The 23,751-nt window shown below is 32.4% G+C and overlaps 1 protein-coding gene across 1 annotated transcript; it reads right to left on the bottom strand.

Moving 5' to 3' along the window:
• Positions 1-908: 908 nt before the first annotated feature.
• LOC124373467 lies at positions 909-16,367 on the bottom strand. The gene is made up of 2 exons (XM_046831839.1): positions 16,093-16,367; positions 909-1,148 (listed from the first exon to the last, which is right to left on the bottom strand). The coding sequence occupies exons 1-2, from the start codon at positions 16,348-16,350 to the stop codon at positions 1,041-1,043; spliced, it is 366 nt and encodes a 121-aa protein (XP_046687795.1). The 5' UTR covers positions 16,351-16,367; the 3' UTR covers positions 909-1,040.
• Positions 16,368-23,751: the final 7,384 nt, after the last annotated feature.

Genomic DNA, 23,751 nt, shown 5'->3' with positions numbered 1-23,751 from the left:
CGAGGAGCTAAAAATATTTAATTTCTTTTAATTTAAGGGATATCTCGAAACGAACTAGCCTATATACTTTTTGCATAAAGCTTAATGTCTGTATAAGCAACATCGATCATTGCGTAAGCCATTCCATGGAATTTGGCTAAGAGTTAACGAATATTTTTGCATTGGTCTTAAAGGTAACCGTGATGGCAACGAGAAAGTTATATTAAATAAATTTGTAAACAGACTATATACAGTCATATGACATTGTAATACATGTAGTTATAGGCGACATTTTTTACATGAATCCTCAACGAAACCTGTTACGCGACTGGTGTTGTGGGGTAAAGATGTGCCAAGAGATCTGAACGCGCGGCCGAGGCTGTACTAGCCATCCACGAAACATTGACCTCACCTATTGCGCTGTCATTCTGTGATTGATTTAAAAGAACTGAACTATCGGAACTCCTTTTATTTGAATGTAATCGCAACACAACTGAATAAATCAGTAAATATTACAGTTCTTTCCTCTTGGACCACGAGAATACCGAAGAATGGGTTCTAAAGGAAAGTCCAATGTTTTTGGAAAAGACGCACCTCTCCCCCGCCGGTTGGACCGTGCGCGCGCAGATCCCTTTGCCCATCTGTAGTCTTACCTTGTTTATTTGTCGAGTTGCCTTGTAACCTTACATCTTGTAAGAAACCTTACATAAAAATACATGTAGGCCTATTGTATAATATTGGAACCGCTACTTAAGGTCATTAGAATTTAATCACCAATGGTTTATAGTTTTTAGTCACTGTGTCACAATCTTCAGACTGTAGGCAGACCGAAGATCATCGAAGTGTGTACTATTATGACACACTGAAGTCAACTTTCAGTGGCCAAAACCTGATGAGCTCAACTGGTTACATTACAAAGTGCCAAATTGTGTGTTTTTACGATGTTTGTTTATTTACAGATATTACAGTACAATACAGCATTACAGTGGTGTGGTGTTTGATCAACTCATCATGATTCCAAATTAACAAATCTTTGCGGGATGGTCCTGTAGTGGCTAGAGTTATCCTGTGGTGACAACGTTGGCAGCATTGATTGGATCAGAAGTGACACACTGAGACAAGTAGAAGAGACATCGAAGTCCAGGGCAGCAAGCTGTAGACTGATTACACTGAAAAATATTCAGGCAGTGAATTAATAAAATAATAAAACATCCGAAGTACTACCAACAGAATAAATAAATGTGAACGTTTGGGAGTTCGTCTTTTAGTTACGCAACAAAATGTTGACTGATTGAGTTTAAACTGTGTAAAATCTTGTTAGTAAGACACTGGAATAAAATAGATGCCCATAAATTAGTTAACTAATATTATACTAGTAAAACGTTCCGATGCCACATTCAAATGCATGGAGATGCAAAATTGATTGATAACTTTTTTTACATTAGTTTTTATTTTAATCCATTTAAATTTATTGTAGTGCAAAGAAAGTTTACCCAAATAAACATTAGAGTTTTATTTTACTTAATAGATGGCAGAATTTAGAAAATGTGACTTTTCACGCAATTCCGTGCAATATAACAGGACCTGCGTTACGACATTTTCATTGGAAAACATTCACTGGACCCGCTTTGGAATAATTTAATTTACGTTTCAAAGCCCACTATAGAAGTTCATAATCCTGTCTTAGCCAGAAACCGTGTTGTAGTATGATGAAGCCTTGTAATACTTTTGAAACGTTAATAATCACATTTAACACAAACATAATTTTGGTGTTAAACTAAGATTATGCAAAATTACAGCATAGCCGCACAAAGAAGTCTGTTCGTGATAGAAACACGGCTTTCACATGTCTAGGGTTATTCTCTACAAGGACACTCTCGCCTGCTTCTAGAATGTATGCACACAAGTACATAGCCGTCGTAGTTGGATTGGTAGTTTTGTATTTTTAGTGCTGGCAACACTTATTACGATATTGCACGCAATGTTGCCACTTGAAACGCTGTGGTTGCGCATTTTCTAATGGAAAACTAGAGAGAAAGTGATAATACATTTATAACAATAACGTATTAAACATGTTGTCTTGAGTAAAGTATGGCGGTAATAAAAAGATGACCAGATATTTTTAATCTAATTCATGAAAATGAAATTATTATACTAGAAGATTAAAAAGGATCACCACTCCCAACAAAAGATTCAGTGTGGTAGCGCTATCTACACGTCACCGATCAGAACTAACTTTACTGAACAAAAGTTCTACCTCACTTTTCCTATGTGGGTTCAAGGTCTGTTCTCTTTCAAAGTCAATGGTTTCGGCCAAGTGTATTCTGGTTTTATAAACGGTGATTCTGAAATACTTTCGCGAAATACTTAATCACTCTAAAATAGAAAAAGAAGTTTCTATAAATTACTGCTCTAAAATGCCCAGTTATCTTTCTGTCTGTTCGTTTTTCAGATTACAGTTCTTTTCTAAGTGACCTGTAGAAATTTTGAACGTATACGATACAGATATATAACTGAAAAAATATTAGTAACATTTTTGCAAAGTTAAAAATTGTGGTGTGTTATAAAAATTAATGTTAAATTCCACAAAAGTCTCACTCTTGTTAAAATATGGCAATAACGAAACATTTTAAATTTCATGTTACAACTAACGACCAGTTATCTCATTTTAAAAGAACTTTTAAGAAGAATGTCTTCAAACTTCGGGAAATTGTTGAACTCGGTCATGAAATGTTATAACTTTTCAAACTATGAATAAATCTGTAGTTTTTTTATATCTCGTTTAAGCCTCAATTTCAGCTATGCCCGCTTCGAAATGCACTGGTTTCTTTTTTTTTATTAAAATACAAAGTAAATTATTGGACCTCCCCGGGATTTGAACCCGTGATCTCTCGGTTAGAGAGCCGAGACTATAACCATTAGTCTACGGTAGTATTTTTTCTAAATTTCCATATATAAACTTCTAAGTCTTTCAAAAAACTAAATGTAACCGCAAAGTGTTAAGCCAGTCTTTGGTGCCTTGAAATGAAATGTTATCAGCTGATTATCAAAACTGTCCCTGTCAGCTAATTACAACAAAATAGTTTAGGTATAAATTACAACCGGCAGTAGGTTATATCATAAAAACATTTTATATTATTATCCAGTAATTTAATAAGACAGTTTCTAAATTGATGATTGTTGTAGAAAATCATTATTTGTGATGATTGCGTATTTTATAATTATATTTTAATAGGGCTATATTTTTACTCCTGTATTTTTGTATTTTTAGTATGATAAATAGTGAATAAAAACATTGTGAATATAAGTGATCTTTGAAAATTAATTGATTATAGTGGTGATTTGATTATTTCTTTTACCCTATTTGCTGTAGTCTATTTTGCTTTGTCTAATACTTGGAATTTTATAACGTATGCAAGCTCATAAAATTACACGTTTGCTTGGCGATAGGGTTACACACCACTATATAAACTAAGGTCGACTTTTGTAATTTAGTAATTGATACTTTTAATGTAACTAAATACCTTATAAAGCCATATCTTTAAACAAATATTCTAATATGACATACAAAATGTTTCTTTAGCATGAAATTTAGAAAATCTTGTTATACTTCTAAGTTTTTAAACGAGCCAAGGTTTTAATCAAATTTAACATTAATACTAGGACGTAAATTTGATCTTTGCCGAGAAAAATTTTGTTTCTTCGTTGTAAGTAACATAAGTCCAAAAATTTGTTATGACTTGACGGTTCCTTAGAAAAGCACAAAAACTTGAAAAACACAAGCAAGTTGACAGAAACGCATTTTAGGACAATCTTTATAGCAATTGCGTTTAAGTTGAATGCGTTCAACTATTTCTTAAAGTTTGACAGCATATTTTGAATCGTACTGTACTCGTCAATCTAATATAATTGATATTAATGAGTTCCTAATAAAGGCCAACTGATGGATCAACTGTGTAGTTGCAATCTAGTGACGTACCTAGAGGGGGCCAGGGATGGAACCTCTCCCCCACAAGAGCCCTAAAATGTTGAAAAAAAAACACACATCACAGCATTCCAACTCGTTTAAAATGAAACATTTAAATGTTTTAACGAATTAGACCTATTTAACATGTTACAATCAAGGTTATATATATATATATATATATATATATATATATATATATATCCATATTACTGGTGTATCCATATCATGCTATTCAGTCAGAATTATCCCCTAAAGCCCAGTTCTAGTTACGCCACTGCATTCGATCATACTATCATCTCATGGGCGCAAGGTGCTTAGTTATCCAAAGTGCTAGTTTAAGGGGGCCATTTACCCATAAAAATGATTTTTTTTTCAAAAAATTTTTTTTTCTGTTTTTATTTCTTAAACATTCTGGAAGACATGTTTTTGACATTTAAATAAGTTTTTATTGACTAAATCATGGTTTTTTGTGTGGTTTTGTACATGCATACCACTGCCTGACTCCCATTTTTTCGCCTGCATGCAGAAACCTTCATTATGCTACACCCAAATACAACTATCCAACAAAATTATTATTATTATACAATTATTATATAATTATTATATAATTATTATATAATTATTATATAATTATACAATATAACAGTGGTTGTTTCTCAGAGTTTTTGATTTGTTAGGTTGGCAATACCAGCCAGAAACAATCTGATTTTTTGTACTGGCAAGCAGAAAGCCAGCTGTTTGTGTTTTGTTTACTTCTCTAGCCTTGTTTTGTTGTGGTCAGTAAACACAGTGTGTTAATTTTTGAAGTTTGCTTTTATTTTCAGTAGAAAAGCACAAACTATAAATAGTGAATTGATATTAGTTTTATATGTTAGTGGAAGTGTTTGAAGGACGGTGCTGTCTTCTTTGATTTGTTTTGAAGGTAGACAGATTTGTTTTGAAGAATTTTGGTGGTGAGCTTATGAATTTTTGTATTGTTAGTGAAAATGGCACCGATAAAACATTCTACTATTCAGAAAAGTGCTAGAACTAAGAGTAACAAAAAACTAAAAGCTGCTTTAGCAGCCAGTAAAAGATGGGGGCAAGTGGAAAAAACTTATAGGCCTACCACATCCTGTGATGATTCTAACCCTGTTCCCAGTACTTCTAAAACATCTGAGAATAAGAGTGATTTAATTAGGTCTACAAAATCATTAGGCCTACCTACTATTAGAGTAAATGATATAAACACAGCTTTTACTAGGCGTAACTCGGAAGTTAGCTGCGAGGATAACACAAGCCTTCACGGCAGTACGCATAACACACCGGAGTACGCAGTGGTTGACATTAGGTGTTTGAAGCCTCTTGTTACTAGCCTAGCTTGCCCTCTATGCTTTCAACAAAATTTAGTTTTGAAGACATCAGACCAACGTGGGTTTGCAATAAAACTTACGATTTCATGTAGTACTTGCGAAGAATTAAAAGCTTCTTCTTTTACTTCTGATACAATTGATGAATCTAACAACTTTGATGTAAACCGTAGAGTTGTGAAAAGTTTTACAGCATTAGGAAAAGGTTATGCTGCTGTAGAGCAGTTTTGTATGATTATGAACATGCCTATTTTGAGTAGCAAAACATTTCACAAGCATGTTTCACAAGTTGTAGCAAATACTGCCATTGATGTCAGTCAAAGTAATCTTGAAATGGCTCGAAAAAGAGTGCGTGAAGTATACAAAGAAATGGATTGTACTGTAACTGACGATTCTGTCATTGATCTCGGTGTAAGCTACGATGGATCGTGGCACAAGAGAGGCCATACATCCAATTATGGCATTGGATGTGTGATAGAGCTACAAACTGGCCTAGTCGTAGACTATTGCGTACTGTCAAAGTATTGTCAGGTGTGTGAAATTACTAAGACAGAGTTAGGTGAAGATTCTCCAGAATATAATATTTGGTTTAGTGGACATAAAGACTTGTGCTACAAAAACTATGATGGGTCATCCCCAGTAATGGAAACAAAAGCTGCGGAAATCCTTTGGCAGAGATCTTTGACCTATAACTTTCGTTATGTCACTATTTTGTCGGACGGTGATTCTTCTGTATTTGGTCACCTCCAGAGCCTTCATATTTATGGAAATGAGTTAGTCCTAACAAAAGAAGAATGTGTTAACCACGTTGCCAAACGCCTTGGGACTGGGCTTCGCAATATTATTAAGACATGTCGTGCTAAAGGTATAACCCTTGGTGGCAAAGGCTACGGAATGCTCAAGGAAACAACAATTATAAAACTGACAAAATATTACAAGAATAGCATCCTTAGGAATAAAGATGACATTTCTAAAATGAAAAGTGACATACTTGCCACTTTACATCATTGTACATCCACAGATGAAGCGCCTCGCCACTCAAAATGTCCTGATGGAGAAAAGAGCTGGTGTTTTTACAAAAGGGCGCAAGCTACAAACGTTACACCTGGTCCGCATAAGGACAACTTGGGTACTGCCATCACGCCACAGGTTCTCAGACACATCTTTCCTGTTTACCAAAGGTTAGTGGCAAAGGATTTGTTGGAAAGATGTGTAAAAGGAAGGACCCAAAATGCAAATGAGAGTTTGCATGGTACCATATGGAAAAAGTGTCCTAAAACAAGAAACGTTTCGAAAAAGACTCTTGAGGGCGCAGTAGCTGAGGCTGTTTCACAGTTTAATTTTGGAAACTCTGTATTTTCATTGAGCATGAGTGCTGCTGGAGTCTCTCCTGGAAGGTTCAGTGGTAGAATAATAAATATCAGAGACAAAAAGAGAGTTACTAGCACTGTGCGCAAGAACAATCTGCATTACAAGAGATATCGAAGGAATTTGAAGCTGAAGAAGCAGAGACTAGAAGACAAGAAGAAGAAGAAAGAAGGGCCTACTTATGGAGCAGGGAACTTCTAGGAACTTATATCCTTATAAGTAAGTGTTTAAACTAAATAAAATGTAAGAATTGTGTCAAGCTTTTGTTTTTTTGGACTTTTCCGAAAGTTTTAAATTTCTGTGTTTTGCGTCGCAGGAAACACTCTAACTTTTTTATTTGTTAATATATCAACTTGAAATTTTTTATGTACTCTCCTAGATACTTTATCTACACACTGTAGCATGGAAATTACAAAAATACTACAAATAACCCCACAAAAAAAATCTTTTTGAAAATTTTTTTTTTAAACCTGACTTTTTGAGGAAAAAAATTTTTTATGGTAATAAATAACTGAATTTATTAAAACCCATGCTACAGTGTGTAGGTATTTGCTTACCCTACAATTAAAAAAAAGAAATACTTAATTATCTATAATACTAATAAAACTAGAGTGTTTCCCGTGAAAACAAAAAAAAACTGCTCTCCCCCCCCCTAAGGCAATGGGTGGGGGGAAAGAAAGTTTTTTAATTGAAATTTTTTTTTACAAAACTAACCAGGTTATAATAAAATAGTCAAATTAAAAAAAAATTATAATTAAAAAACTTTTGGTTTTGGGTAAATGGCCCCCTTAACATTTACCTCAGACACTAGAGTGATATAACAATTGTTAAGGACAGTTACTCAGGCAGCAAGGGCACGCCCTTTGCCGGTTTATTACAAAGGTGCGGTGTACTTAACATCGCCATCCTTGAAATGGTTTGCCTTGGCTACCAGATCTTACTACATACACAACACCGCGCTCTATTCGCGTAGCCTACTCGTTATTGTTCAAAGACAATTGTTACGGACAATAGTTTTGTTGCATGGTTCATTGTTGTTAAGTGGCGGAACTGATTTTATTGTTACCCTCAGCCTGGATAACGTGTACAATATGTTTTAAAATGTTTCCGTTTTTACAAGCTAGGGCAATTTTTCATACAAAGTAAATATAGGAAACATAGAAAACAGTTTATTGAATTCTGATCATTTTTTTGTATATCCACGTTGTCACAAAAAGAAAGAACTAATAAATAGAATATGTTTTATTAGTCACAGTAAAATATATTTTTGTTATATTTTGATTTAATTTTGAAGTTAACATACTAATCTATTTCATTTCCATGTTAAATAGATTGTAGATATTCATGTTTGTTTGAACTCCCGATCTAACCCTAGTTTACGACATTTTTTACTCTTTATGAGGGTGGGTTTGTGAAAAGTAATCCAGCCTTTAGTTTAGTATATGAATTAATAAGAAATTCCAAATTAATATACAGTGCATAAACCATAATCTAAATAGCAGTATAGTAACCATTAGGTAAATAAATTATTTTAATTTTATCATATCAGAGAATACAGTGAATCTGTGTATATTAAGTAATTATTAAAAATATTATTTTCCCCTTGTCCATATAAGGAACTGAAAGATTTGCGTTGTACAAACATGATGAAGAAACGTAAGTAGATCTCTCTAATTCTAAAAGAAGTTGCTTGTCGATAAATATTTTAAATTTGTGGATGAACATAAGTAATAAAATAAACTATTGGCCAAACTTAATCAAATTTTACATAGTTACGTAGTTTGTATTTACATAGTTTACGTAGTTTGTAATCCTGGAAGACCTTTGGCGATCTAGGAACATCGGCATACTTTCTTTTTGGCTCCAAAATAAACAACAGGTAATAAATCGGAACCAAGAATATACGTTGTGTGTAGTATTTACATTTTGTATAGAAGTACGAGATTTCAGAATGTGTAGGTAATGAAGACGTTTTGAGAAAATATTTTTTATTTCTGCCACACACTGTTTGACTTTCCTATAACACAGTACCCGAGAGTTTCTACGCAACAATCTGCAGTGGTCCAAGATGTTGCTAATAGAGGACTAATTAGTATTATCAGTGTGCGCTATAGTGAAAACCCTGGTGAAATGTTACTTAGTTACAACATATATCCAGCGACGTGCTGAATATTCGGTCAAGTGTAGCGTTTTTTGAGGTTAGAAAAAAGGTGATAATAATAATACTAAATTTTATTTATATCAAAGATAATACAATAATATTTTTATGAGACCCTCAGAGCATCCGTTTACTTAGCCTACATTAAAACACGGAAATTATCCTAACAATTTGCCAAGATTATACTTGTTTTAATTTTTTTAATTTTTAATACATGCATAATAACGTTGCCTTGATCGTATAACAAATTATTCCTTTCATGAGACAAACTGACCAATAAAATTCTTCTATACTCTGTCCCTAAACAGGCTGTTGTAAATGAGAAAGAACTATTTATTTTTTTATATAAGCAGAACCTCAGTATTAAATAACAGATTAGTTTTGCGTGTATATTGTTCTAATAACCTCACCTCATCTCAGTTTTCTCATTTTCACAAATTCTTTTTGCAAAAAACTCATATTTTTTACTAAAAAGTGTTCATCAAAAGTGCTTTAATAAGTGTGTTTACATTTTGAATCTTCGTAAGTACCTAGCTAATAAACCTTATGTCCATGAAAAAGTCTGGACCAAAATTTAAAAAAAATCACTGTTAAATGAAAGTGCAATTAAAATGCTGGTAGACGTCAAGTGTTGGTCAGGGATTGTTAACATTATATGTATGTTATTTTAATTTATACAATATTTTCAGAGGAATGTTTTAATTTTTCATCTTAAATAATCATAATCTTTATTAAAAATACTTGTTTGTAAATAGACTAAATGTACTTCAGAACTCACCACTTAGAAACTAAAAAATTATTTAACCAGATCCATATTAAAATATGTGGTGTAACACAGATTAGAATTTAGATTTGTGTAAGTTAAAACGAAATCATGGAGATCTATGACGTAACATGCTCAACTAATCTAGCATTTCAAAAATGCTTGTGTTGCAATACTGAAACACGTGAAGAAAGCATACCACATTTCTATCGCATTTACTTTAAAAAATGATACATTACTTGATAAATTTGTTTTGTTGTCGATATTTTCATCTTTTTGACTTTGTTCTATACTTTCATACGAATTTATTATTTAACGAATTATCCTACTAACAATAAAGTACAAATAAATTTTGATAATTATCAATCTCTTTTGAAAAATATATCGTATGGAATTTAACAAATTTAAAACGTATATACATAGTCTACTAGTAAGCTGCCTGTTACAAAAGTATTTATCATTCTTAAAAGAGTGCTACTCACCACACCACCAATAGGCGAACAGTTCCTTTGAGCAGAAACTGAAACTAAGAACAAGGTGCCGAGTAGACAAACAATAACGAAAGAGCGCGTGATGGCAATCATGGTTTGGACAGACGCGGTGGCCTCACTGCACTCTATGTTATAGTGCAAACAGAACGTTGGGTAATTACCCTTCCCCTTGACACAGCATGCGGGTTACCTTCGGTTAAACCTATGGATGTACTCATTCAACACGCGGGTTTACATTGCATTACGATGGTGTTAGATTCAGCAACACGCGATTTTACACTGCATTACGATGATGTTAGATTCAACAACACGCGGGTTTTTACTGCATTACGATGTTAGATTCAACAACACGTGGGTTTAAACTGCATTACGATGTTAGATTCAACAACACGTGGGTTTAAACTGCATTACGATGTTAGATTCAACAACACGTGGGTTTATACTGCATTACGATGTTAGATTCAACAACACGTGGGTTTAAACTGCATTACTATGTTAGATTCAACAACACGCAGGTTTACACTGCATTACAATGATGTTAGATTATACAACACGCGGGTTTATACTGCATTACGATGATGTTAGATTCAAGAACTCTCTGTTTACACTACATTACATGATGTTAGAATCAACAACACGCGCTTTACATTGCATTACGATGATGTTAGATTATACAACACGCGGGTTTATACTGCATTACGATGATGTTAGATTAAACAACACGTACGTTTACACTACATTACATGATGTTAGAATCAACAACACGCGCTTTAAATTGCATTAAAATGGTGTTAGATTCAACAACACGCGGGTTTACACTGCATGACGATTATGTTAGATTCAATAGATATTGTTATATATCATTTGATTCAGAATAAAATACAGTGTATTATAAAAGAAATAAAAATTGGGTTTATCGTGGATATATCGTACTCCGAAGTTGAAAATACTTTTTTCTAAAAGATTTTGTGCAGCCTATATAAATCACTGAATACCTTCAATTTAAAAATTCAAAATATTCAAAATACCTGTGTTATTATACTGATCACGAAAATGTCTACTTATAACACAGAACGAAAACAATGTAAATGTAAATAGACCAGAATCCAGCTGAGCTCAACAGCATTAAAATTGCGTAGCACGTCATACATCTTTAGCTTTTAGCGGACAGTAAAACACAAAAAAGTTTTATGTATAAAAGTGAGCACATATAAGAAAGTGCGGAATCTGCCGATTACAGTGGTATAACTTTTATTACTATTTAAATGAAGATTGTTTGAAAGATGACGTAATTAGCAGATGATGTTTAGTGCAACGCAAATTATGACTCTGCCAGTTACAGGGTTAAAACATATAATTATAATTTCTATTCAGTTCAATGTATTCAATTTGTTCATTTTCAATAAAAATAGAATACTTAATTGATATACTGGTCATTATTTCCATTTGTATACCTATAGGGACGTTCTATTAATTTTACTAAAGTCTTTTACATAATTTGGTGAAATATTAATAAATGGCTTAACAAAAAGTCATTTGAGTTTTTATTGCATTTGAAATTACTTTAAACAAGGTGCTTAATGTGTCAACACATAGCATTTTAAAACCCATTAGTATGCTGTATTTCCTAATCGAGTAAGTTAAATAAAAAGTTTTCAATAATAAAATAAGCTTAAATGTTATTCTGTATCGAAAGTTGCAAGAAAAATGCAGTGTGTTTCATAAGGAACTGCAAATTTGGCCGCCATATTAGAAGATGGTTACAAATGTTGAGATTATATATTAATATTTTCGATGGTCACTGTAAGGTAAATGACCCCATTTAAACTTTACTTGAAATTTTTAAATGGAACTGTGGCAAATTGAACATGACAAAAGAAATTACCTGAGATTTCGTATGAACCCCTCCCACGGAGAGTGGTGGTGAGTCGAGTGGATAATTAATTGTGGTGACACAAACATTATTATGACAATAGAGAGATTAGTGATTTGCATTCTAGTGAAAAGGACTATTCGAATATGTAAATCCCTACGCATATATTTACGTAATAGATTCAGTGTAAGAGTAGGCAATTCAGCGAACAGCCTACTCGGAAATTTCCCATACGGGCTTTCAGAATCCGGTTGAATCATCTTTAAAAATTCATATTAATTTTAATATTTTCACCAGAATATCAAGATATACTTGTATTACACGCTTTGTAAAAGACACATTGCTGACCTGTTTTTTAAACTATCAATATTAATATCACGACTATGAACAGGCAATAAAAATGTTAAAATTTGTAATCTAGTTTTAACTTACCTTAAAGCCAAATTAAATAATTGTGCATATCAAATTAATAATCATATTGGCTTCGCACGCAATGCCGTAGGCACGTATACGTACACTTCTGGTTTTACTGAATTATATTTCCACCGCAATGTTGACTTTGGCTTGTTGCCACAATTAAGAAAAAAATGTGACAAAGTGTATACTTATGGAATACAACTTTCAATTTTGTATGTCGATATTGTTTTGGTCTGTGCTCATCAGCTGTTGTTGTATAAAAAGGTTGGTATTAGAAATGTTGTTAATGACAAGTTTACTCTATGCTTTTAAGATTATAAATGTGAAAAATATAAAAATCAATTACACATATGGTTATGCTGCCATAAAACAATGTTTACTCAGAAACAGTGATTACATTTAATAGGCTCTTTCAATTAATCATATTTGTTTGCCGTAATGCAACTTTAGAGGTCAAGATGGGATTTTTCACAAATGTAAAGACCAGTGGTGCATACCAAGGAGGGATTTTCGAAATAAGAATGGGCCTGCATGTTAATCAGGGACTTAAGAATCTCCATGTAAAATTTCATTGCAAACAGTCCAGTAGTTTTTACGTGATTGAGTAACGCGCGCGCACGCACGAACAAGGACACATAGACAGACACTATTAGATTTCTTCATACAAAGTATAGATTTATAATTTCAAGGTTTATGATGGGTATCGATATAAAGTCAAGTAGAAGACAATATTAAAAGTTAAAATTTGATAAATTGAGGAATTCCGCTTTATCTCTACGTTTTTCAATCCACACCGTTAAAAAATGTTATTTTTTTCATTTTCAGTTTTAAATCATTTCATTGCCTTTGTCTAAGCCAAGAAGGCTAAATATCATCATAACTTTTATCATCTTAACCAAAACACTTAAAAGATAGGCTTCACAATTTAGCGCAATCAAAAATTACAATAAATAGTATAACTATTAATAGCGTAATTGAGTACCTAGTTTGAAAAGTGGAAGATAATTCGTAAAGAAGTGCCGTTATTATTAATGATCTCGTTTGAGCAATAATTCTAAGATATATCACGTAATTATTCTGCAGAAGTCAGTTATAAATGTCGTTTTGCCAATGTGCTGTCATGGCTTGGAGTATGCTATTCAAGAGTGGATTCAGAGTGAAGAAATGGTTGATATAGGCCTAAACCATTGCAGAAAAAATGTATATAGAAATATATGAAAATTAGTCACACAAAAAACAACAGTAGTCCCGCAGGAACACTACAGCGCGAGTTTACGGCCAGACATAGGAACTACCATTGGCGAAACATAACGCATATTTAGCGATTTCTGTTGGTTGGACCTAGTTACTAACCTCAAAGGACTCAATCAGGCACGTACTCAGGCCGGGGTTTTCTGACAATGTTACGGGCCCCGGTGAAGATATTCGGCCGAGCCTCATCACACGTATATTTATAGGAACGGTAGCGGGACATTACGGGGCCCGCCAAAACTGAGTACGGCCCTGGAGTCAGCACTTAAGTCACATGGCAACGACAATGATGCAACAGGGAGGTGACAACAAATTAAGACAGGTGTTACTTCTTCCTATCACGCGTGTGAATTTGTACTTCTAAGTAACAAGTTATCAGTTAAACAGGGTTTGTTGTCATGAAATAGCCTAGTACTTATTCTATCCTGTTAATCATTGTTAAATTTTAACAATTCATGAGAGTTAATTTGTTCAAAAATAAAGAAAATTATAGTTGTTTCCGTTAAATAATGAGTTTGATTTGTGGTGTTTATCAAATACGGCAATAAGTATTCAGCCTGAATAAAAATGAACTACTGAAATTTTTAATTTGAAAAATTCAGCCGATTTATTAGCTCTCATTTATGTTAGTGACTTGACGTGGATGTCTTGAAAGAAAAACGTACTTCGTATTTCATACTGAAAGAAATTAATAACACTATAACTCGTAACTAACGGGTAATTTGAAATAATAAAGGGACTATTATACTTAAACTGATAACATGTTCTGGACAGTCACCATAGTTTTATAATGATACACAACATTTCGAGAATCGGTATCAACCCTCTTGTTCAGTGGAAAAAGCGAAAGATGTACGATTAAGCATGCACGAACACTAATACATGAAAATTATAAATATAAAATTAAATAAAAAATAAAACAATTATATTGTGGTTAGGTAAAGTATGCTATTATTTATTCGGATTTCTTATTATTAGAGTGTTAGTTAAAAGTATTTGGATCTTACGACTGCTTTCCACATTTGTATTTGCTTAAAATGCAAAAGAACGGCTACAAGCATAATTAAACTCCTATTATGCACTTGTAATGAACTACTGCATGTGAATATTTAATGTACATAATCTAAGTATAAAACCTTGGTAATGTTTCTAAATATAGGCTATAGAGAAAATTAAGTATGTTGATGGTTTGTGTAAGTACCTATATAAAAAGAATATTAACCACTTCAGGCATTAACATAACATTAATACACACAAAGTTGGAATAACTTACTAACATAGATTTATAGCTTCCCCCTGTTATTATTATTATTTTATTTTTTTAAGTTCTTCAATCAATCTTACCAAACTTGACATAGCCTACGTGCAGACTTTATATAAAGGCGCTGTAAGCTTGATTTCGGATTGTAATATTTAGACTTTATATTATTTAGTCTAGTTATCGACTTTATAATATATGGTATTTTGAAAACTTTATATCTATTTCATTATTAGATTATGGAGAGATAATTTTATACAAACTATCTTATATTTAAAAATTAAGTTTACAATGCAATTACTGTTATGTATTCACAACAAATCATTTCCCTACTAATATTATTACTAGAGACCATAACTGATTTTTTTTCCGATCCTTCCAATCAAAAGTAATAATAAAATGCGTTAGTTCTACGTACAACACAGCAACAAATAATGTTCTTGTTTAAAAAGTCAAACAAAAAGTAAATGTATTAATTACCAGTTTTCAGTTGGTTGAAGTACTCAAAAATAATAAGTGGAAAATTAAATATTTTTAATATATTTTTATCGTTGTTCTTGATTATGTATCACTAAAAAAATATACGTAATACAATTTCATAATTTTTGGTAGTATAGTAAATAAATCATTTCCGTGAGGCTAACTTTCAAAAGTGAGCAACAAACTCTATGTTAGATGGGCGATTAAATAAAACTCTATTTTCGATAGGTTTTTTATTACTAATTTAGATTATTTAAGCTTTCTTGAGTAAAATTACACTAAGTACAAATGCTTTATGGGAGTATTTTTTAGTAATAATAAAATATTATTCACTTGAATGTCCTGAAAATGAGCATCAGGATTTATAAGTTAGATAAACTTTTTATTAATTTAGCTACTTTGGTACAATTTTCTCTAAAATCACAAGACCAAATATAATGATTTTTTATGTACTAAACATGAAAATTAACAATAATGAGCTATCTTCAAGACAACAAATTATTTAAAGAAAACAATAGTAAAACATTTTTAAAATTTTTGTTATGTTTTCAAAACAAAATTGCAAATCAGAATTTAGAAATTTTATCACGGGTAACTATAATAATTGAAAATCAAAACCCTGTAACTTATTTTATTTTATTTTATGGTAACGAAAGATGGTTAATTTAACATGGGTGGTATTATAGACCTGTCCTCTTAAAATATCATTCTACACGTCGAATCGTGTAGCCTACTTACCTTTTCTCCGACTGTTGCACAATGTCGGGGCAAATATGCGAGTCGTAAGATGTCGAGCAGTGGAAACTGGGATGCCACGGGATAGACTGGTATAACAAATGCAGAAGCGAATGAGTATTGAGCTAGGAGACATACAATAACGAAAAACACAAACTTGTCTGATTGAGCCATGGCGATGCAGTAGATAGATTGTAGTCTGGAGGTCGTTATTCTGTCGTTAGCTATATGCCTAGCCCTTACCCACTGACGAAACAACATCCTTACTGTGAGTAAACAACACTCTGACCGCATAGATAACTTATCGTTATGTGGTCGTTATCTTTCCTTGATGGCATTTATTAAACAATACTTTGAAGTATACAAACATTGTTTGCTGAGCTAAAAATGCCTTGCAGTTCAAATATTTGCTGTGAAACTTAGAAAATGTACTGCATTCGTATATAGGGCGTATATAAAGGGGGAAGGCTCAACTCCCCCCCCCAGAAATTTTGAAAGAAATATAATTAAAATTGCACGTAGTAGTTTGTTTTAAGCTATATAACATTTATGAGATCTTAAAGCTAAAAAACATTCCATTGGGAAGATTCCTGAACCTCTAGTTTTGGTGGGTACTTTTTATTTCCTAAACTATCCAGTTAGTCTATCCGAAATAATTTTTTAAATACGAGTACTTAACTGAATGCATTGGATTAAAAATAAACCGCAGAACTGTCAGCATAAACGAGCAAACGGCAAAGATATTAACCCAGTATAAAATAGAGTAATGGTTCTGTGCGGGAGTATTCTCAAAACATAAATTTTTCAACGTCATAATAATTAAAATATTATCACAATTTCTACTGTTACCTTGACTTGAATTGGTTACATGTATTAAAAACTCTATACAAAAAGTTGAAAACAAACAAAAATTTCAAGACTACTGAAAACAAGCGTATTGCAATCAATTAAAAAACGTTATCGTAATTTTTACAGTAAATTTACAATAATTTAATACAGACACATGCAAACTTTTAATATAATTATACTTTATAATAATAAAATTGCTTAGTTCAAATAAAAAAACTCATGAACTTAATAATGTAATTCTTAATGGAAGAGAACGAAAAATAATATAACAATCTAAAAGAGAAAATAAAATGAATGAAATGAAAAATGTCTTTATTTACAGAGGCGAAGTTAGGACTTAAAAGTCCTCTCTACCACTTAACCTCCAAACAAAACAAACAAAGTAAAATATAATCAACCTATACAACATTGTAATTGACACGTAAACTAAATCACTTTTAATAGTTAATTACATATTGGATTTAACATAATAATGTATATATATATATATACAAATTATAATTAGAATTAACCATTTTGATTAAACTCTAAAACGAATATATCAGGTATAGATAACAGATTTGGAGTAAAGTATACCACGTTTTAAACAAACGAATTAGTACTGATTAGTTTTAATTGTCCAATAGATCATAATTTTGTCTAAATTATACGTAAATTTGTTTGGATTGTTACATGTTTACTAATAAGCGGATTGTTCGCCTCTGTTATTCAAAATCTGCATGGATATTTAATAAAGCAATTTATTTAGAATCTATGATGTTAAATACTTTTATATTTTAGTATAAGAGTCCAGGAATGAAGTGTCAATTTGCCTTAAACTAAATCAAACTGTGATGGTTTTATCGTAAGCAGAAAACCTGCAGACAACGTGTCGATCGCCAAACGCGCCTAAGTCCAGCGGTTATAAATAGGCGAAGGACCACAAGAGAAATATTTTTATATAATACGGCTAGATATTTAAGGACATATTTTTGAGCCTACAACGTAAAACCGTTAACCTCACAAATGATGATATGGGATACGTAAGCTACCATGATAATGACACATTTCCTTTCGTAGCATGCTAGCTAACATTTGCGAATGTTGCAAATTTTATGCCAACATAGTTAAACAACCACTAAACCGTTCTTATGGTGGAAATGCCAGTTAGTGTAGAAAAATGCATGTCTGACAATTACTTTTATACATAAGTTTAGCCATTATTTCGCTGGGAGCCTACCCTCCAGGGCCTCAGTATGGAATTAGCTACACAAGTTTGACTTAAACTATAGTTATAGTACGGCTACAATCCGATCTGAACAAATAATTTTGGCGACAGTTCAAAATTTGATAATATTTTCAAGGAGTCTAGTTCGATTACACCAAGCAAACATTGTTTTAGTTTTTAAATTAGATGGTCGTTGGAGCAAACGATTCGTGGTGTAATGGGACAGATTTATTTAAAGAAGAAAACATAACCTAAATGGTTCGTTGTGCCAACACACCTTATAAATTAAAAGGTAAATTTACACTCAGTTTTCGTTGGCCCAATAATCAAAAATTTATCAATACATACTTACATATCTTATATGATTCGGTGGACCAACGGCCCCATTTCTAATAACAAGTGAACTGTAAATACATAGACTGAATTATTCAATTGTTTGTTGGCCCAACATCCCGTTTTATATAAATCATTGAGATTCGATTAGTCCACTGGCTCGTTTGGTCAACGATACGACGAGTTATAAATAAAAAGGGTCGGTTACTGACCAATTAATTAGTCCACTGCTGAGACTGCTTTACCTGCACTGTAATAAATAAGGCCCTTGTTACATTACAACTGTGATTATATTTTATTAATAAATTACAGGTATAAGAATTTATAAACTATATTTTTTGTCGGAAAGGACAGAATATTTCTCTTGAGTACAAGCTTAGTATAATTGTTTACCTATTTCCTTCCATTTATTAAAATTAACACATTCGTTATCGCTTTTTTGTTATCGGGCATTTTCCAGAAAGTCCATTTTTCAATCAAATTATAGTCGTTTTTGTAGACGAGAAAAAAAAATATTCCCAAAGGGCCGTCAAACTGTTGTATAATAGTTTTTAAATATAATTCGGAGAAGGGGTCCCTGACCTCCACATTGACTGGGATGTAAGTAATGTTCCCAGATCCACCAGTAGTGGTACCCTCCCGCATTTAATCGTCCTAGATACGCCGATGCTGTTGTTTACGTTATTACTTATCATTACAAGACTTCAACTAATTTGAAAATATTAAGGGTTTTAGATAATAATGCGAATAACTACAGTTGGAGGAATTTAGCTGTGCTCGTGCAGCCCTAATACTACCCTTTCAACAAACGCTATATGTGTGGCGGGTTGCGTTTACGTGCTAGCCGCTGAGATGTAGGCGCAATAATCTTTTTAACGACTTTTAACTCACGATTTGGATTTCCAGATTAGTATTGACAAATACGCTATTTTCAAAAACACGTTAAACAACACTATAACAACTGAAAAACAAGGACAAGTCCTATTATTGCTATTATTTGGTATTCTCTTATTATTTAATTTACAATCACTTCAATAATATTTAGTTAATTAAAATGCTAGAATATAATTTTCTAATAACAAATGTTACTTACAATGATTGTTTTTTCACTGGAGTTCTTCAATCCCACTCAAATAGTCCTCCTATTCTGGGTCACTGTCACTGTTGTCTGTGTCCGAACCAAACCGGAAAATCCTGCTTTTCTCGAATAGAAAACTTATGAATGATTGATTGGCATATTACAATGTTTCGAACATAGTCATAACGTATAAAAAAAATACTATTTCGCACACTACTGTCAACACAACTCTTAAAATTATGAGAGACTATGAACAACAGTTAAACAATTGTAATAAGCTATAAAATTATTCATATCTGAGAAAGGATCTCGATATAGATTTGAAAGGACTACTGTCAGGGTAGTGTTTGTGATGTCAGGCAAGAAATTAAATAATTGTGGTCACCCATAGAGTAATGGATTTTTAAGAGCTCTAATCTATGTTTAGGAATGATACAACTGTATTTATTTCTTGTATTATGCTGGTGGGAATATTGAGGCAATATACTTATCATTGAAAACAAAAATAGAAATAGATTTGACAAATAGAGGTCAAAGTTCAGATTCTATCTCGACGAAAATATCCTTTACAACTTCGTATGAGGCCGCAGATAATCCCTTGTTTGAAAAACAAAACCTAACCTAAAAAAACCCAAGTGACCTATAACTATTAAATCTCCTCCTTCTTCAAAGTTTCTCATTTTAAATCGGCCTTTAGGTCTTTTAATACTAATATTAATAAAATAAATGCATATTTTCTAATAAAAAACTCAATTTTCCACTGATCTAGTGCTAGTCATTGCACCTAATTGAAAGGAAAGGTTTAAGTTTTGCAGTTATTTATAATGCCGAAGGTTCCAGCCAGGTTCTTATCCTTTCGTTAAATATAACATTTTAATTTATTATAAGATTTGCATGAAACTCAAAATCAAAGTATATTTTAAACGAAATAGGCACATGGCTGGTTTTAAAACCAAAATATGGTCACATACAGAAGCTCACGGGAGGTCTCAATCCATGAAATATCCTGTAGTCCAGTAACTTCTAATGCCTAGTTCTCGTTTAGATGGATTTCCACACTTTAAGAACTCATTCATGCTGGGATTCTTTAAGTTAAATACTGTTTTAGTACATACGATTAGCAATACTTAGATAATCGTAATTAGCTCTTTGGAAAGTTTGTTTAAACCGATCAAACATTATTTTCTTAATATAAAAATAAAAAAGTAAATTAATAAAAACCTTGGAAACTTATATTCATGTCCATCCCATTTTTCACCAGTAATCCCAATCTAGGTAAAAACAATAAAAAAGTAGTTTATTGTTTACCTATTTATAAAAATGACATTGCATGATGACCCAAAATATTCAAGATTTGTATGAAACCAATCAATCCAACAAAGTAACTATCATCCATGTCTTAACAAGTGACTACACCTTTTCATATGATTAATTTTCATAATTTAATTTCTTTATTTACTAATTTATTTATTCTGAGTATTTCTTGTCTTCAAAATGGCTACCCATACCAATACAATCAAAATTAGAAAACAAACCCCCTTAAGACCGATGTTACCAGTTTCAATACCAATGTAGAGGTAGAGTTTCGCACTAAATTTCAATCCTCTAGGTCAACTTGTTTGACCCTTACTGTGCATACAGACAGACAGAAATCGGATTTCGTTCATTATAAATTGGTGGGAGAGGCTTCGCCGAACGACGCGACGCTCAACCAACAACAACTAAAGTTTACCTCAATCTTGGGTATTGTTCAAAATTAGGGGAATATCTGATATCAATGTACCAACATTTTCTGCACTGTCGCCATTAAAAAGCCTTAAGAATCTAAAAAATTGTATTTTGTTATACTCAGAAATAAACAATAAATACTCAACTTTAGTAGTAAACAGTGGTTGAATGACAACGAATCAAGGAAACAGCTGATAATAAATGTAGACTATTACAATGAACACACGAGTAAGACTATGGTAAATATTAAATCACCGACATTGCGATAAATTCCGTTTAGTGTTTTTCTTGTTGTAACGAAGTGATAATGTTGTTGTATAAATACAATGCGGTTTATGATTATTATTTTTATCTCGGATATAACTCTTAAAACACATTTAAATAAAGCTGCAGTGGAAGGTTTATTAAATTACCACTCGAAAATTAAATCTCGAGATACATTTTTCTCGAAATAACTTCAAATGGAGTGGGATGGAATTGTATAGTGTTTTGAAAATCATAATGATTGTTGGGTACAACAGAGCTCACATTTTGATTTAAGGTGGCCGTTTAGCGATTGTTTCTGTAAAAGTAATTATTGTAGGGATATACGTATCCAACTAGTTGTGGATATTCTTTTTTTTTCGAAAAAAATGCCATCACATTCTAAATGGTTTTTATAAAAAAACATATTAATTTTATTTGAAGATTAATTATTAATATCTGGGATCCCAACGATCGCGCCCCCTAACCAAGCGGCTTCACGATACTCTTGATAATTTTAATTCTGTTTGGTCTGCAAACTTAGCAACGAGGGTTATCGCAATGACAAACATGGCCATCGACAACGCTATCACAAACATTTCAAACACTAAAAAGGTAGATTTTTAAAGATCGGATGAAATGTTTAACACTTTTAGTAACGGGTGGCACGCATCATGTAGATATTCATTTTGAAAAATATGACTTGATTGCATATATATGAGGCTGATCAAAAAACTGCTTCAACCATATTGGCTCCACGTTCAAGATTGTTCAATTTTTCATTGGAAGTGGGAATTTCCAGCCGCATTAAAAATTGCAAAGGACGCCCATACAGAAAAAGAACAACCCGGGCCTAATAGAAAATGATTGGCCAACTTTTAATATTTCCTGAGTGACAGGCTTCAATGACGCTCAGCCAAATTCCTTGGATATACACATACACCATCATAGCTCATTCTTGTCTATGCAAAAGTTAAGTTTCATGAAAAATATGAAGTCTACAGATGAAATATTTCTCGAAATATCTTGGGGATTAGGCTATGTTTATTATTATGTCATATGTTAAATTTAATATGATTATACTCAGATAGTTTACACCACAGAGCTCTTACTTTTTACGATTTAATTATTTTGTAATTGGCCGTATCTGTCACATATGCGTTTAAACAACCAAAACTAATATATACACACACAATACTAGCTGTTTCCCGCGGTTTTCATAAGCTTTGCCCGTGTATAAGCGCTTTCTGCGTTCAAATTAATTATATTTCCAACGCCGATGTAGAGTTTGCCTTGTTGCCACAATCAAGAAAATTGTCAAAAGTGTACAGGTATATTTATAGCCATTGCACACGTACATTTACTTTATTATAAAGTGGTCTAACACTCAAGCTTTTACGTTCAACGTAACATTTATTTTAAAGACAAATATACATCATAACTTAGCGCCTTCATATTTGGCTGTGTAATATACGTTAATATTTTCTAATTGCAGTTTATAATGTACAGGCGCTTAGAACAATTTTCATCTTTTGCAGTGCCGCCTAGTGGCGAGTTACATCAGTAGGCATAGCATATAAACCTTCTCAGTGGAAACACACACACACACACACACACACACACACACACACACACACACTCACACACACACACACACAACACACACACACACACACACACACACACACACACACACACACACACTTTATACACATACACACATTTAATATTGTAAACAGATTATCTTTTATTTTTTCTAAATAGATATGACAGAAAACAATAATAGTGCAAGACTTGTTTCAGCCATTGAAAACATACTTATAGTTTAGTTTTAATATGTACAAAATTGAAACTAACACGTCTTTAGACATCCTGCTGTTTGTGCACAAGTCATGCCCCTGCAGCAGTTTGTTCACATCTTGTACAAATGGCTATACAAATGATAAAATTTAAGTAAATATTCTAAAATGTGAGCAATTTTCTCTGATAGTTCATTATCTTTACCACATACAGGTTTTTCCATGTGGTTTACATGGAAATAATTATGCTGTGTTAAAAGAATGTATAAATATTTCCTTCAACGTCGTAAATGCTATAACACCGACTACATGCAACGTTATCAATTTTCTCATTGACTTATTCTTTATACCACTGTAACATAAAACTAATTGTAACATAAACATATATGATATAATACTTAAAACGCACTATTTTTATTATATGA

This window comes from Homalodisca vitripennis, unplaced genomic scaffold (assembly GCF_021130785.1).
Source record: "Homalodisca vitripennis isolate AUS2020 unplaced genomic scaffold, UT_GWSS_2.1 ScUCBcl_5644;HRSCAF=12461, whole genome shotgun sequence".
Taxonomy (NCBI): domain Eukaryota; kingdom Metazoa; phylum Arthropoda; class Insecta; order Hemiptera; family Cicadellidae; genus Homalodisca; species Homalodisca vitripennis.
The sequence above is the reverse complement of the archived record's forward strand: the minus strand, read 5'-3'. Positions and strand labels throughout refer to the sequence as shown.

Excerpts from the sequence above, each read along its gene's own strand:
- LOC124373467 (XM_046831839.1), bottom strand. The coding sequence starts at position 16,350 with ATGTTGTTTCGTCAGTGGGTAAGGGCTAGGCATATAGCTAACGACAGA. Across the intron at positions 1,149-16,092 it reads GTGCAACAGTCGGAGAAAAG|TGTAATCAGTCTACAGCTTG; the intron begins GTAAGTAGGCTA and ends AATATTTTTCAG.